Raw genomic sequence first — 17,811 nt, forward strand, 5'->3', positions numbered from 1 at the left:
GGCGACTTTCATTTTAGAAGGCTTGCCTGTTTCTGAGTAGAAAATCCGAAATCATAAGGAAGAGGGAAGAGAAGGCAGACGAAACACATTTTCCAGGTCAGGCTGCAGCAGGTCTGCTTGCCTCTGTTTGGTCCTATTGTATACCTCCCGCAGGGCCTGAGCCCCATAGCGCCATCCACTGGCTGCATGGATTCGGGGTTTGGAGGCTGGGGCACTCTCACACCTGCACTGTGGTGTGCCTGGGTAGCGGTGAGGCTCCCACAGGGCCCGTGGGGGCCTGAGCAGGTGGCTATAACCAAGGGAGTCTAGTCCCCGTGTGCTGCTTCATCAAAAAGGCAACCAGCCATCAGAACTGGAAATAAGTAGAAAGGATGGGAGGCTTTCATAAAGGCGCTTTTGAAATACAGAGACTTAGAAAGAATATTGGGCTTTCGATATTTTAAGATCAGAAAGGGATTTGGAGTAACCGTCAGAGCAGGCAAAGTTGTTTTTAATGAAGACCCAGGAAAACAGTTGGTGCGCCTCTGTTGAAGCAAATACAGCTTCCTTCTTTACCAATCTGTCTGGCCCCAGATGCTGTATGTGATGGGGACGCTGGGGCTTGTGTTCCCTACAGCCTTTGAATTAATTCCCGGTAAGTTTCCATTTCTTCATTGGCAGGCAGGATGTAAACATCTCACTTGTCTTTGTAAGTTCTGTGCCACATTGTAGCACTCTGTTTTCAAGTTCAGAGCCTTCAGGACTACATATTATATGTGCATGGGTTTTTAGGTTGTGTATAGTAGACATGGCTCTTATGTGGGGCAGTGAACTTGTTCACTACACATTGAAAATTACACTTGATTTTTAATTTCTGTCCCCACAGTCACCTGTGTAATGCAATCCCTTACATTCTTAAGATGGCCTTTAGCTACTGAATGTGTCAGGTGGCCCGGACTGCAGTCTGTGTAAAATATAAATGTACATACACAATGTAAATACATCCTCATTGATACAGAAAGATAAAAAGGCTTAACATGAATTGTGTCTGTTTACATTTACACAGAAAATTCTACTTTAACAAACTTTGGAGTATCAGTAGTGTTTGTTATCACAACAGTGTCTTTTTTTCCCCATCTCTGATTTTTTTTTCTTTTTTGCCTCTCACTGTTGTGGCCTCTCCCGTTGTGGAGCACAGGCTCCAGACATGCAGGCTCAGCGGCCATGGCTCACGGGCCCAGCCACTCCGCGGCACGTGGGATCTTCCCGGACCGGGGCACGAACCCGTGTCCCCTGCATTGGCAGGCGGACTCTCAACCACTGCGCCACCAGGGAAGCCCTATCTCTGATTTTTTGGTTAGTTGTAGTCTACTGAGGAGAAGCTGGTAGAAAGAAACCCATGCCCTGCCTTCCCTGACCACAATAGAGGGTGTGCTGAGACCTTTACTCAGGGAAGGGGCCGCAGACTGAACAGCCACGGTGGACTGGGGGGCACTAGGGACACTCCAACTCCACCACCTTTTCCTTCTGCTTTGCTGTGCTTCTGACATTGTGTCTGGGGATGCTTGGGGATTTTCTGGTGAAGATCACATTAAGAACTACAGGTGCACAGGCTTTTCCTGCATCACATAGCAAATGCAGTGGGCAGGGAGGGTAGTGACAGGTAAGGGGGGGGCGGTTAAAGGATTATTTTCTGGGGCAGCGGTTCTCAAAGGGTGGTACCCAGGCCAGCAGGATCAGCATTACCCAGGCACTTACTAGAAATGGAAGTCCTCAGGCCCCTGCGTTCTGTGTTTTACCAAGCCCTCCAGGTGGTTCTGATGCACGCTCACGATTTTGAAGACTGTCCTTCAACCTGCAAAATGAAATTGACCTACTGAGCACTTGTCTCAGTCTGCTTTCTAGCATCTGCCCTGCTGTTACCCTTGTTCTTTCCCTGTCACACAGGCTATACCCCTGGGGTTCCCCTGAACTGCCACCAGCCACCTCCAGGTGTGTGCCCCCCTTCCCCCATTCCTGCCTGCCTTTCCTGGCAAGACGCTGCTCACCTTTCAGGTCATCCTCAGGGATCCCCTCCTCTGAGAAGGCTTCCTGATCTCCCCAGAGGTAGGGAGTCATGGGCCCCCTTCTTTGCGGTTCCTGAGCCCTGTTCATTGACTATTAAAACTTTTGTTTTACTTGCCACTGGCTTGAGAGGTGGTTGCTATGTCTCCTTGCACAAAATTCAGCTATACATGAATCCTCTCCTAATCTCTTGAATCTGTGTGGCTTTCACAGAGTGATAGCATCTAGAAGGAGTTTTGCAGTACTAAGTGATTGGTTCCAAAGAGTTAATTTTAAGGGAAGTAAGGAACGCTTATCCTGGGCCAATGGCCAAGACATCGATTTTGTTATGTTGGGTTTTACCACCAGAACCAGAGATGACAACTGGTTCACGAATATGTTTTTCTTTCATTATTTGCCTGTAGACCTGCAGGAAAGTGATGCTAATTATGCTTCCCGATGTCTTTTATTTCCGAGTACAGCGAAGACTGTCCCATGTCCCATATTTTTAAAGAAGAGTTGATCAAAGTGGAGAACATTTTAATTAGATAACTACCTCTGCTATTCTTTAATGGAATTGGTGTCAGAAGGCTAATCCACAGTTTTGCTCATTTCCCCCCCTTTTTATATATTAGTAATATTTAGATGGGGACAACACAATGGATGAATGTTTTTATTAATGTTTAATTTATGTAGTAATATTGCCTCAAGCTTATTACCGTTGATAGGAACACAAAAACCCTTATCTGATTCTGTGACAGCCTCTGTGTGGTAGGTATGAAGAGCCCATTTTGCAGGTGTGGAAAATGAGGCTTAGAGACGGGAGGGATGTGACCCGTTGAGGTCAGGAGCCAGGCAATAGCACTCTAGCGCTTGGACCTGAGTCACCCCATTTTTCTTTTTCTAGGACCCAGGATTGTGTTTAATATTGAGCATATGATAGAGTTGTAATTGAATTTCTTGTATAGCTCTTCCAAATACTTAGATACACAGCTTTTGTGGGGGTTTCTCAACAAATCCTTTTCATTAGCCCTTCTTATATTAGCAGTTCTTAGGGATTTATTTTCCAAAAATGTGTAGTTTGTTTATGCCATTCACTCAAGTCCCTAGAGCAGAAATTCTGCCTTTTTGATGTTTTAAAAATACCTAGGAACTTGGGGGGAATAGTATTTCTTTCAATGGAAAGATTATTTAAAATGGTCTTTGGGGGGAAGTGACTTCTACCCCACCCCCTTGCCGGCCCAGGCCCCCATCCTTACCTTCCAGCTGTGCTCTTTTCCTCTGCTTCCTGCTTGCCTTCAATTCCATGAGCTTCGATGACTCTTTCTTTACAGGCCAGCCTGCGATCTCACATGCCAGTGCCTTTTCTAAGGTTTGCGAGTTCTTTGGCTCTCTGTTGCTTTGAAAAGGGAGAAGCGGTGTTTTACAATTTCCTTTTAATCACCAATGAGTAGTAGCAAGGGTATGCCTTTCCTTCCTACACTGTGTGGAATACTCACTCCCTCAAAGCTTGTATTATTTCGCGGCATAAATGAAGCATCCTGTATTCTCTTTCCTGTTTGTGGCTCGTGCCTTCCGAGCACTGTGCTATCATTAATGGCCCAACTGGGTTTTCCCTCTTCAGTTCCTATCACAAAACACCCCGAAGACTGACAGTGTCACTGATGGAATCCAAAATGGCTGGCGGTCGGGTCCTGCCTTGCACTTTGTGGCTTGGGTTTGTCTTTTCTTCAGGAATAAGTGGGTAGTTTCTTCCTACTTTTCTTCTATAAATGGGGAAAAAGTGTCCAGTTTGGAGGCACCTCTTTTGTTTGAAGAAGCTGTTGGTTCTGGCCCTGTAGTGTGGCCTCTGTGAATGGAATGGTCTATACTGGCTATGGAGGGGAGCCAGGAGGCAGACAGAGTAAAAGGGATTCTTCCCTAGTGTCTGTTTTGGTGGCCATAGAAAACTTCAGCAAACTTTAGTTTTGTGTCTTTATGCTCTTTCGCTGGGTACTGAATTTTCTGGTCTGTTGGAGAGGATAGCAAAAACGTTTATTTGCTAACACTTGCTAGTATCATCAATATATGAATATCAATATGAATACAACAATAATAGATTGCATCCAGGTACTCCTCTATAAAAACTTCTGTTTACTATTTAGGAGCAAACTAATATACTTAATTTACAATAGCATGGAAGGAATATGAATGTTTAGACTGGGCATAGGAAGGAATAAATAGTACAAAAGAAAAAAAAAGACTTTCTCATTGAGTCATTGGCCTGCAGCTGGGTCATATGTCTCGATTTGGAGAGTCCTCTGGGGGCAGATACCTGATTGAGGCCTTGTTCTCTCCATTTCACCTCAGGAAAGGGGAGCAGGAGTGGGAAGCAGGATACAAGGCTTCCTTGGCCCCAGTCGGGCAGCACATCTTTACTGCATCTGCTGTGTGCCCGACGTTAGGCCTGGGAGAAAAAGCAGTAAACAAACAGGGCAGAGCCTGTGCTTTCAGTGGGGGTAATAGACAGTGATCACTCAGCTAAACACATCCTTTCAGGTATTGACATTTTTCAGACATGAAAAGTGCTCTGAAATCGATGAAATGGAGAAATGAGGGAGGGAGAGGCAGTGGGGGAGTGCTGGTGAAGCTAGGGTGTTTGGGCAAAGCTCTGAGGAGGTGACATTTGAATGCAGAGCCTCATGATGGGAATGAGGCAGACATGTGACAGAAGGGGTGGGCGGTGGACCCCAGACAGCAGGGGATGAAGGAAGGCACTTGGGGGCCTAAGTGCACTGAGTGAGAACATACTAGAGAAGAGGTAGAAGGAGGCCTGGGTGGTGCGGGCTGGATTCTGGGGAGGCTGTCGCTGTTGTCCAGGCTGGAGATGACGGTGGCTCAGGTCAGAGTGAGAGCAGTGGATGGAGACAGGTGGATGTGGAGAAAGGCACTTGCTGTGCGTGTGTGTTAATGATGTGTGGACCGTGCACAGCTGCTGTTTTAGGCACCGGAGATAGAATTGTGAGCTAGATAGAAAATCACTTCCTGTCCTCCTGGAGCTGATGTCGCAGTGGGAGTGGTCAGCGTGAGAAGAAAGGCCAGGGCTTGGTCCTGAGGAGGGTGGACACGCCTTGCGGGGGGAGTGGATGGCATGGTCAAAGAGCTGTGGTGGGAAGAACATCTGAGATTCCCACAGCCTTGGGAGCTGGAGCCAGGAGGACCGTTTTTCTCAGCTTTACTGAGATGATATTGACATTAAAATATAACATAAACATAAGTTTAAGGTGTATGGTGTGGTGATTAGATACATGTATACATGGCAAAATGATCACCAACATAAGGTCAGTTAACACCTCCATCCCCTCACAAAAATACGATTTCTGCACATCTGTGGTTTTAACGCTTAAGATCTACTCTCTTAACAGCTTTCAAGTATATAATTCAGTATTGTTCCTTATGGTCACCAAGCTGTGTATTCGCTCCTCCAGTCCTGTTGGGGAGTTTATACCCTTGAACCAACATCTCCCCTGGCCCCTGGCAACCACCATTCTAGTCTATTTCTATGGGTTTGGCTTTTTTAGATTCCACATGTAAGTGAGAACATAGTGTTTGCCTTTCTCTGTTTGACATTTCAATAAGCATGAGGCCCAAGAGGATGTGTGGCTGCACTGGATACCATGTGGTATGCGGGGGGAGAGGAGAATCAGGAATGACTCCTTGGTTTTTGATATGAGCAGTTCAGGGAATGGGAGTGTCAGTGACCAAATATGGAAGCTTGGGAGGCAGACTGGGGTGGGGGTGGGGGCCATGAGTTATTAGATTCCTAAGTGGAGCCATGGAGTAGGCAGGTGGATTTTCAACTGCAGAGCTCAGAGCTCCGGGACCATGACACGCCACTGAGAATGACCCAGTGTAGGGGCGGCACACGAAGCTTGTTGCCCACGTGAAATGACAGAGGCCGACATTCAGAGGTCAGGTTGAAGAGGAAGGGTGGACAGTGGGTATGTGGGATTAGAGAGGCCTAGAGAAGGAGGCGAGGCCAGAAGACTCTGAAGAGGTCAAGTAAGATGAGGACTGGAACTGTCCTTGTTTTTCTTTTCTTTTTTTTAACATCATTATTGGAGTATAATTGCTTTATAATGGTGTGCTAGTTTCTGCTGTACCACAAAGTGAATCAGCTATACACAAACATATATCCCCATATCTCCTCCCTCTTGTGTCTTCCTTCCACCCTCGCTATCCCACCCCTCTAGATGGACACAAAGCACCGAGCTGATCTCCCTGTGCTAGCGGCTGCTTCCTACTAGCTATCTATTTTGCATTTGGTAGTGTACATATGCCCATGCCACTATCTCACTTCGTCCCACCTTACCCTTCCCCCTCCCCGTGTCCTCAAGTCCATTCTCTACGCCTGCCTCTTTATTCCTGTCCTGCCCATAGGTTCTTCAGAACCATTTTTTTTTTTTTTTAGATTCCATATATATGTGTTAGCATACGGTATTTGTTTTTCTCCTTCTAACTTACTTCACTCTGTATGACAGTCTCTAGGTCCATCCACTTGACTACAAATAACTCAGTTTCATTTCTTTTTACGGCTGAGTAATATTCCATTGTATATATGTGCCCCATCTTCTTTATCCGTTCATCTGTCGATGTACCCTTCGGTTGCTTCCATGTTCTGACTATTGTAAATAGAGCTGCAATGAACATTGTGATACATGACTCTTTTTGTTTGTTTGTTTGTTTTTTCTTGCGTTATGCGGGCCTCTCACTGTTGTGGCCTCTCGCATTTGCGGAGCACAGGCTCCGGACGCGCAGGCTCAGCGGCCACGGCTCACGGGCCCAGCCGCTCCGCGGCATGTGGGATCCTCCTGAAACGGGGCACGAACCCGTGTCTCCTGCATCGGCAGGCGGACTCTCAAGCACTGCGCCACCAGGGAAGCCCACATGACTCTTTTTGAATTATGGTTTTCTCAGGGTATATGCCCAGTAGTGGGATCGCTGGGTCGTATGGTAGTTCTGTTTTTCGTTTTTAAAGGAACCTCCATACTGTTCTCCATAGTGGCTGTATCAATTTACATTCCCACCAACAGTGCAAGAGGGTTCCCTTTTCTCCACATTTTTTTTTTTTTTTTGCAGAACGTGGGCCTCTCACTGTTGTGGCCTCTCCTGCTGCGGAGCACAGGCTCTAGATGCGCAGGCTCAGCAGCCATGGCTCACGGGCCTAGCCGCTCCACGGCATGTGGGATCTTCCCAGACCGGGGCACGAACCAGTGTCCCCTGCATCAGCAGGCAGACTCTCAACCACTGTGCCACCAGGGAAGCCCTGTTTGTAGACTTTTTGATGATAGCCATTCTGACCAGTGTGAGGTGATACCTCATTGTAGATTTGATTTGCATTTCTCTAATGATTAGTGATATTGAGCATCCTTTCATGTGTTTGTTGGCAGTCTGTATACCTTCTTTGGAGAAAGGTCTATTTAGATCTTCTGCCCATTTTTGGATTGGGTTGTTTGTTTTTTTGGTATTGTGTCACATGAGCTGCCTGTATATTTTGGAGATTAATCCTTTGTCAGTTGCTTCATTTGCAAATACTTTCTCCCATTCTGAGGGTTGTCTTTTCCTCTTGTTTATGGTTTCCTTTGCTGTGCAAAAGCTTTGAAGTTTCATTAGGTCCCTTTTGTTTATTTTTGTTTTTATTTCCATTTTTCTAGGAGGTGAGTCAAAAAGGATCTTGCTGTGATGTATGTCATAGAGTGTTCTGCCTATGTTTTCCTCTAAGAGTTTTATAGTGTCTGGCCTTACATTTAGGTCTTTAATCCATTTTGAGTTTATTTTTGTGTGTGGTGTTAGGAAGTGTTCTAATTTCATTCTTTTACATGTAGCTGTCCAGTTTTCCCAACACCACTTATTGAAGAGGCTGTCTTTTCTCCATTGTATACTCTTGCCTCCTTTATCAAATATAAGGTGACCATATGTGCTTAGGTTTATCTCTGGGCTTTCTGTCCTGTTCCATTGATGTATATTTCTTTTTTTGTGCCAGTACCATACTGTCTTGATTACTGTAGCTTTGTAATATAGTCTGAAGTCAGGGAGCCTGATTGCTCCAGCTCCGTTTTTCATTCTCAAGTTTGCTTTGGCTATTCGGGGTCTTTTGTGTTTCCATACAAATTGTGAAATTTTTTATTCTAGTTCTGTGAAAATGCCAGTGGTAGTTTGATAGGGATTGCATTGAATCTATAGATTGCTTTGGGTAGTATAGTCATTTTCACAGTGTTGATTCTTCCAATCCAAGAACATGGTATATCTCTCCATCTGTTTGTATCATCTTTAATATCTTTCATCAGTGTCATAATTTTCTGCATACAGGTCTTTTCTCTCCTTAGGTAGGTTAATCCTAGGTATTTTATTCTTTTTGTTGCAATGGTAAATGGGAGTGTTTCCTTAATTTCTCATTCAGATTTTTCATCATTAGTGTATAGGAATGCAAGAGATTTCTGTGCATTAATTTTATATCCTGCTACTTTACCAAATTCATTGATTAGCTCTAATAGTTTTCTGGTAGCATCTTTGGGATTCTCTATGTATAGTATCATGTCATCTGCAAACAGTGACAGTTTTACTTCTTCTTTTCCATTTGGTTTCCTTTTATTTCTTTTTCTTCTCTGATTGCTGTAGCTAAAGCTTCCAAAAGTGTGTTGAATAATAGTGGTGAGAGTGGGCAACCTTGTCTTGTTCCTGATCTTAATGGAAATGGTTTCAGTTTTTCACCATTGAGGACGATGTTGGCTGTGGGTTTGTCATATATGGCCTTTATTATTGTTGTGGTAGGTTCCCTCTATGCCTACTTTTCTGGAGAGTTTTTATCATAAATGGGTGTTGAATTTTGTCGAAAGCTTTTTCCGCATCTATTGAGATGATCATATAGTTTTTCTCCTTCTATTTGTTAATATGGTTTATCACATTGATTTGCATGTATTAAAGAATCCTTGCATTCCTGGGATTAACCCCACTTGATCGTGGTGTATGCTTCTTTTAATGTGCTGCTGGATTCTGTTTGCTAGTATTCTGTTGAGGATTTTTGCATCTGTGCTCATCAGTGATATTGGCCTGTAGTTTTCTTTTTTTGTGACATTTTTGTCTGATTTTGGTATCAGGGTGATGGTGGCTTCATAGAATGAGTTTGGAGTGTTCCTCCCTCTGCTATATTTTGGAAGAGTTTGAGAAGGATAGGTGGTTAGCTCTTCTCTAAATGTTTGATAGAATTCTCCTGTGAAGCCATCTGGTCCTGGGTTTTGTTTGTTAGAAGATTTTTTTTTTTTGCGGTACACGGGCCTCTCACTGTTGTGGCCTCACCCATTGCGGAGCACAGGCTCCGGACGCGCAGGCTCAGCAGCTATGGCTCACGGGCCCAGCCGCTCTGCAGCATGTGGGATCTTCCCGGACCGGGGCACGAACCCGTGTCCCCTGCATCGGCAGGCGGACTCTCAACCACTGCGCCACCATCGAAGCCCTGTCAGAAGATTTTTAATCACAGTTTCAATTTCAGTGCTTGTGATTGGTCTGTGTATATTTTCTATTTTTTCCTGCTTCAGTCTCGGAAGGTTGAGCTTCTGTACGAATTTGTCCATTTCTTCCAGGTTGTCCATTTTATTGGCATAGAGTTGCTTGTAGTAGTCTCTCATGATCCATTGTACTTGTGCAGTATCAGTTGTTACTTCTTTTCCATTTCTAATTCTATTGATGTGAGTCTTCTCCCTTTTTTTCTTGATGAGTCTGGCTAGTGGTTTATCAATTTTGTTTATCTTCTCAAAGAACCAGCTTTTAGTTTTATTGATCTTAGCTACTCTTTCCTTCATTTCTTTTACATTTATTTCTGATCTGATCTTTATGATTTCTTTCCTTCTGCTAACTTTGGGGTTTTTTTGTTCTTCTTTCTCTAATTGCTTTAGGTGTAAGGTTAGGTTGTTTATTTGAGATGTTTCTTGTTTCTTGAGGTAGGATTGTATTGCTGTAAACTTCCCTCTTAGAACTGCTTTGGCTGCATCCCATAGGTTTTGAGTCATTGTGTTTTCATTGTCATTTGTCGAGGTATTTTTTGATTTCCTCTTTGATTTCTTCAGTGCTCTCTTGGTTATTTAGCTGTATATTGTTTAGCCTCCATGTGTCTGTATGTTTTACAGATTTTCTTCCTGTAATTGATATCTAGTCTCATAGCATTGTGGTCAGGAAAGATACCTGAGACGATTTCAGTTTTCTTAAATTTACCAAGGCTTGATTTGTGACCCAAGATATGATCTATTCTGGAGAATGTTCCATGAGCACTGGAGAAGAAAGTGTATTCTGTTGTTTTTGGATGGAGTGTCCTATAAATGTCAGCTAAATCCATCTTGTTTAATGTACCATTTAAAGCTTGTGTTCCTTATTTATTTTCATTTTGGATGATCTTGCCATTGGGAAAAGTGGGGTGTTAAAGTCCCCTACTATGATTGTGTTACTGTTGATTTCCCCTTTTATGGCTGTTAGCATTTGCCTTAAGTATTAAGGTGCTCCTATGTTGGGTGCATAAATATTTACAATTGTTATATCTTCTTCTTGGACTGATCCCTTGATCATTATGTAGTGTCCTTCCTTGTCTCTTGTAATAGTCTTTATTTTAAAGTCTATTTTGTCTGATATGAGAATTGCTACTCCAGCTTTCTTTTGATTTCCATTTGCATGGAATATCTTTTTCCACCCCCTCACTTTCAGTTTGTACGTGTCCCTAGGTCTGAAGTGGGTGTCTGGTAGACAGCATATATACAGGTCTTGTTTTTGTATCCATTCAGCCAGTCTGTGTCTTTTGGTTGGAGCATTTAATCCATTTACATTTAAGGTAGTTATCAATATGTATGTTCCTGTTACCATTTTCTTAATTGTTTTGGGTTTGTTATTGTAGGTCTTTTCCTTCTCTTTAGTTTCCTGCCTAGAGAACTTCCTTTAGGATTTTCTGTAAAGCTGGTTTGGTGGTTCTGAATTCTTTTAGCTTTTGCTTGTCTGTAAATGTTTTAATTTCTCTGTTGAATCTGAATGAAATCCTTGCTGGGTAGAGTAATGTTGGTTGTAGGTTTGTCCCTTTCATCACTTTAAATATGTCCTGCCACTGCCTTCTGGCTTGCAGAGTTTCTGCTGAAAGTTCAGCTGTTAACCTTATCGGGATTCCCTTGTATGTTATTCGTTGCTTTTCCCTTGCTGCTTTTAATATTTTTTCTTTGTATTTAATTTTTGATAGTTTGATTAATATGTGTCTTGGCGTGTTTCTCCTGGATTTATTCTGTATGGGACTCTGTGCTTCCTGGACTTGAGTGACTGTTTCCTTTCGCATATTAGGGAAGTTTTCAACTATTATCTCTTCAAGTGTTTTCTCAGTCCCTTTCTTTTTCTCTTCTACTTTGGGAACCCTATAATTCGAATGTTGGTGCGTTTAATGTTGTCCTAGAGGTCTCTGAGACTGTCCTCAATTCTTTTCATTCTTTTTTCTTTATTCTGTTCTGCAGTAGTTATTTCCACTATTTTATCTTCCAGGTCACGTATCCGTTTTTCTGCATCAGTTATTCTGCTATTGATTCCTTCTAGAGAATTTTTAATTTCATTTATTGTGTTGTTCATTATTGTTTGCTCTTTAGTTCTTCTAGTCCTTGTTAAACTTTTCTTGTATTTTCTCCATTCTATTTCCAAGATTTTGGATCACGTATACTGTCATTATTCTGAATTCTTTTTCCGGTAGGCTGCCTATTTCCTCTTCATTTGTTAGGTCTGGTGGGTTTTTATCTTGCTCCTTTATCTGCTGTGTGTTTTTCTGTCTTCTCATTGTGCTTAACTTACTGTGTTTGGGGTCTCCTTTCTTCAGGCTGCAGTTTTGTATTTCCTGTTGTTTTTGGTGTTTGCTCCCAGTGGGTAAGGTTGGTTCAGTGGGTGTGTAGGCTTCCTGGTGGAGGGGACTAGTGCCTGTGTTCTGGTGGATGAGGCTGGATCTTGTCTTTCTGGTGGGCAGGACTGTGTCCGGTGGTGTGTTTTGGGGTGTCTATGAACTTACTATGATTTTAGGCAGCCTCTCTGCTAATGGGTGGGGTTGTATTCCTGTCTTGCTAGTTGTTTGGCATAGGGTGTCCAGCACTGTAGCTTGCTGGTCATTGAGTGGAGCTGGGTCTTCGCTTCAAGATGGAGATCTGTGAGAGAGCTTTCACCATTTGTTATTACGTGGGGCTGGGAGGTCTCTGGTGAACTCGGCTCTACCACCTCAGAGGCTCAGGCCTGACAGCCGGCTGGAGCACCAAGACTGATTGTGGAGGCTTGGTGAATCCAAAATCTGATGTATTAGGCCAGCAGGCTGGAGACTCTGGGAAGAGTTGCAGCCCAAACGAAATCTGCTGGCAGAATCCCTGTCCTTGGTTTTGATAATGTCATTGGAGGCTTTGCTAAGCTGTTTGGTATCATGACAAGGGCAGAAGTTTAGTTGGAGTGGGTTGGAGGTAACCGGTTGGTGAAGATGCTAAGAGTTGGGACTGTCTTAGAACTATGTGAAGTTTGGCTGTGAAGGGGCTGGTGTGTTGTGTATGTGACCTTATGTGAACTACTTGACTCCTCAAATCGAATTCCTCACCTTCCAGCTGGTGATGGGATTACATAATGTGAGGTACTGTTGAGAGCATCGCAGGAAATGAAGCACACTGATGCCTCCAGATCTTCCAGCACAACCTCTTGCCTGAATGTGGATGTTCTCAGAGTGCTTGTTTCTCCCGTGCTCTTCTCTGTCTGAGAGGCTTCATTTTCCCATCCGTAAAAGGAGGAAATTAGGCCAAATGAAGTTTCCAGTTCTAGGTTCTCACATGTTGCCTGCTTCTCAGCCCAGGGGCTCCCCACTTCCCCCTCTCCCACTGCCTCTGTCCAGTTTCTGCCTGTGGCTGTAACCCCCATTGGACTCTCTTCCCTTTTCCCGCATCTACTCTGCTTTGATTCTGTCTTGCACTCGATCACCAGATTACTTCTCCAAAAAAAAAAAAACCCCTTGCTTAGCCTTCTTTCTCACCCAAGAGTCTTGAGAAGGGCCTCGTTCCTGAGATGAATGTACCCATCCCCACCTGTGATCCTTTATGGCTTGAGCTCTGCTGGACTCACTTCTTCTGCTCTCCTCTGCACCCCTGGCCATCAGATTGGCTGCCGCTTGAATGTATCTTGTTCTGCCTTTTCTCTGGCCTCTGGAATGTTATACCCAGTTTTAAATCCCACCTGTCCCTCAGGAGCTGGTGCGTGTGCAGTGCCCCTTGGTGCTGTGATACAAAGGACCATCTCTCTGCAGGAAGCTCCAAGGCTACTCCTGTCTGCCTTGCTTAGTTCCACTCACATCTAGAGTGGGCCTGCAATGTGCACACACCAACCACCTCCTGCTTCACCTGACAGTTGTTTATCACAGGTCTCAGCTCCCGCCTCCACCATGAGCCTCCTCTGAGGTTTCTTTCCATCTCCTGCAGTGCCATGCATGTTGGGTGCTTCACAAATTAACAAATTACATCAATCAGAAAACGTCACTTTGAGAAGCTGTAATGGAAGGTTTGGGAATTATTAAGTTTTAAGAGAGGATAGTAACCAAGGGTTTTTCTTTGTGTGTATGTTTAGAATTAAAAAAAAAAAAGTTTCCAGTATTGAGGCTGTTTTATCAAAAGCCTTTAAAATCTGCAAATGCCTTGGCCCAGCAATTCTACTTCTAGGGATTTATCCTAAGAAAACAGTTTGGAATATCTGCAGAGAATGTCCACTGCAGTGTTGTTTATGATGTGAAAATATGGAGATAACCTAAATATCCAACAATAGGGGATTGGTTTAAAAAGAAAAGAACTCACAGTGCATATTCATATTCCTAGAATTACTGTCTCCTTCTTAAAATGATGATGTAGTAAGGCAATGACTTGGTAAAATGTTCATATGAAATGAAGGAAGTATGTTTGAAAACATTATATTATTGTCCGATTTCCTTTACCTTAAATTATAAAGAAAGGATAATTGGCATAGGTAGTGATATCTTTGGATGTTGGGATTACTGATGATTTTTACTATCTTTTTGCTATCTGTTACCTAACCTTTCTGCAGGAAACATACTTTCTTGATTAAGAAAACACTATAGGGCTTCCCTGGTGGTGCAGTGGTTGAGAGTCTGCCTGCTGATGCAGGGGACACTGGTTCGTGCCCCGGTCTGGGAAGATCCCACATGCCGCGGAGTGGCTGAGCCCGTGAGCCATGGCCGCTGAGCCTGCGCGTCCGGAGCCTGTGGTCCGAAACGGGAGAGGCCACAACAGTGAGAGGGCCGTGTACTGCAAAAAAAAAAAAAAAAGAAAACACTTTATTAAAGCTGGAATTGGATACCTCTTTTATTCATATAAATCACATATTCTTATCTTGCTGCTAAGTTAGCCTTACTGTCTACACTCATGCAGTGCTGGGGAGAGCCCAAGGCCACCTGCCCACGTCAAATGGTGGTAGGAAACATGGGAGCGTGCTTCTTGGGGTCCCTACCTTCTAGGTCACAGTGACTGTTCTCCAGTGCATGGTGTCCTTGAGGCTGGCTGCAGGAGTGAGTTGTTGTCCCTTGGCTCCTGAGCTCTGTGTTCAGGTGCAGGGCACTGGCGCTCTGCAGCAGGGGTGGGGAATGTGTGGCCTGGCAGCTGTGCAGTCAGGCCTGGGTTGCAACCTTGACCCTCCCCTGTGCTCCTGTGCGGCCCTGGGCTTTAAGCTGTGGTTTGCACATCGGTGGGATGGGGATGGCACCTCCCACGGCAGTGAGTGTGTTGCATGGCATCTGGCCCGGACTGGGCACTTTCCAAAGGACAGCTGGCTGCTGAGCTCCCCAAATAGCCCACCTGCAGCCACTCCTAAATGGGGTCTTATTTCTTTAATAATAATATAGGTTTCCTGGAAACTGGTCATGTTATGGGTTGGGAAATACTTTTTAAAAAGTGGTTTCCTTGTAACTGAGACCTGTCCCGCCCTCCCCTCTTGTCTCCTTGCAGTCTGTGGGCCAGGCATCGACATCCGCAACGACTACCAGCAGCTGAAGCGGCTGGAGAACTGCACGGTGATCGAGGGCTACCTCCACATCCTGCTCATTTCCAAGGCTGAGGACTACCGCAGCTACCGCTTCCCCAAGCTCACGGTCATCACTGAGTACCTGCTGCTGTTCCGTGTGGCCGGCCTCGAGAGCCTTGGCGACCTCTTCCCCAACCTCACAGTCATCCGTGGCTGGAAGCTCTTTTACAACTACGCCCTGGTCATCTTCGAGATGACCAACCTCAAGGATATTGGGCTCTACAACCTGCGAAACATTACCCGTGGGGCCATCCGGATCGAGAAGAATGCTGACCTCTGCTACCTCTCCACGGTGGACTGGTCCCTAATCCTGGATGCCGTGTCCAATAACTACATCGTGGGGAATAAGCCCCCAAAGGAGTGTGGGGACCTGTGCCCGGGGACGATGGAGGAGAAGCCGCTGTGCGAGAAGACGACCATCAACAACGAGTACAACTACCGCTGCTGGACCACAAACCGCTGTCAGAAAAGTAAGATGAGGATGTGACCGTGGCCCCCCTCCTGCTTCTCTCTACCCCCCCTCCCCCACCCTCCCTCCTCTTCTGAATGCGTGGTTCCGACGGGTGGGTATGGCTGTATTACAGTTAGGGTGTGGGGTCTTGAGGGGCTTCCTTTTGCATCTGGGAACTGGTAGGTGCAGGACTGTGGCCTGGCTGCAGGCCATCCCGGCTTCTGTCAGACCATTCCAGTCACACACTAGAAACCATCACTGCACTCCTGGGCTAGAGGCTTGAGGAGCTGCTGCTTTGAATTTCTGATGAGAAGGGTGACCTGGTGTGCTTGAAAGTGCCTAAGCCCTGGCAGTCAGAGGCTGCATACATGTATCAGCTCTTCCATCCTTTGCGTGAAAGGATGTTTTTTGTTAACACAGGGCTTCCTTAGTGTGCGTACACCTGGAATACTGTGGAATAAAGGAAAGGTAAAGGCTAATTCACATCCTGTGAAAGTGGTGACCCGCACCCAGTCCTTGGTCCTTAATGATGACGTTACAGTGCTTGGGCATCCTGGTTTATGATGGAGCATAGCCAAGGCGGTGGGGACAGGGGAACCCTGGACCATTTTCTAGGAGTCCCAGGTTCAGGCCGACCTTGCAGGCTTTGTACACCCCAGGCTTCTGCTTCCTTTCCTTTCTACCTCTTTCTTGAAGAATTGTGCAAATCTTGTGAATCACTTATTGAAAGAACTTTGCAATGTGTTTACTGGTCTTGGGGGTCAGGTGGTGGTATTTGGAAGATTCTCGTTTATTCATCTGCTGTGTGTGCTTATTTTCCTTTGAGTATAACTGAACTCTTGCCTGATTGTGATCGATACCTTGAGCGCCGGGTTGTTGGGTATTGAAATGTGACTCTGGGCCTTTGTCTTCTTGCTTTCAGCAATGTTTAGGTCTGTTGGCCAGGAGGGTTCCCCTCACTGGTTGGAAGGCAGTGTGGTAGCTATAAATAGCTGTTTAATCGTTGGCCCAGTTAGAGACCCAAGGAGCCCATGTACTGTAGCTAGTCACTGGAGAGCCAAGAAATCCCAAATTGGTAGGCTTGCCTAAGCCATGTGTGTAAAATAAACAGACCAAAGGCCAGAGCCCACAGGTAACATTGTTTCAGTTCCCTGCCAGCCAGGGTGGAAGCAGAGAAAGGATGCTTGCTTTGAAGAGCACATGCTTTCCTGCCCTCTGTCATTGGATCAGCGGGTAGGTGAACACTGGTTCGGTAAAGGAGGGATCCCACTGGCTGAAACCAGGACCTTGAAGAGCTGAGAACACCATTGAGCCAGTTGGAGAATCCCTTTTGGCTAAGGTTGGGGGAAATACTGTGCTAAAGTCATATTTGTGATTGATTAAAATAGTACCCTATCATTAGGTTACCTGCTAGTTCTGAGAAAACAACAAAAAATATTTTCAAGTAGTCTTGACATTTAAAACTTTTATTTTAAAAGAAAAAGCCATCATCAAAGGAGGTGTCATGTGTCATGGAAAGATGTTGGATGTGGTATAAGAGGCCCAGGTGACCGTGGACCAGCCAGCCATTCTGGGCTGTAGTTGGACATGTTTAGAATGTTCCATTGGGCAGCCCCATATTATTCCTTAGTGGTGATCAAACTGATTTGAAAACTCGTAAGGTCTGTACAAAAGGGAGGTGTTACATAAAAAGTCGTTAGGTGGGCACTTGTTCAGTGATTCAGTCGGTATATTTAGGTCTCACTATGGACTTTGGGCTGTTTCTGGCCAGCTGCTTGTTGAAGAAGCCTGGAGTAGGGGCGAGGCATGAGTTCTGGGCCCAAGTCTAGTAGCCGTGACTAGAAATGAGCAAGTAATTTAGACTTGGCCTGGCCCTCAGTTTCTTCATCTGCAAAATGGGATAGCCCCTTGCCTTCCCCACAGGGCTGTTGGAAGATTAGAAAGAGAAAGAGGAAGAGCTCCATGAGAAAGGACAGGAGATGGAAATGGGGCCTTGGTGCTTCTACAACTGATGCTGATGGGCCTGCTGGCCAGACACTCTCTCCTCCAAGGCCACACCCTGCAGCCTTCTCCCAGGCCAGTGTCTCAGGCCTCCTGATGTTTTTCTGTGATTTCACAATGGAGTTTTTATTTAAAATTAATAACAGCATTCAGGGAAATTGTCTTCCCTTCAGCTTGTCCTGAAAACTCAAGCGTTGGCAGGTTTCTTGGAGATATTCTAGTTGAATCAGAACTCTTTT

At 45.0% G+C, this 17,811-nt stretch overlaps 1 protein-coding gene across 1 annotated transcript in view; it reads left to right on the forward strand.

Annotated features, from left to right (window-relative positions):
- Nucleotides 1-17,811, forward strand: part of IGF1R (insulin like growth factor 1 receptor) — a 314,191-nt gene that overhangs the window by 45,191 nt on the left and 251,189 nt on the right. Inside the window, exon 2 of the mRNA XM_007470089.1 lies at nt 15,045-15,590. Within this exon, the coding sequence (XP_007470151.1) occupies nt 15,045-15,590 (546 nt within the window). The remainder of the gene's footprint in view (nt 1-15,044; nt 15,591-17,811) is intronic.

This window comes from Lipotes vexillifer, unplaced genomic scaffold (assembly GCF_000442215.2).
Source record: "Lipotes vexillifer unplaced genomic scaffold, Lipotes_vexillifer_v1.1 scaffold695, whole genome shotgun sequence".
In the NCBI taxonomy this organism is placed as follows: Eukaryota; Metazoa; Chordata; class Mammalia; order Artiodactyla; family Lipotidae; genus Lipotes; species Lipotes vexillifer.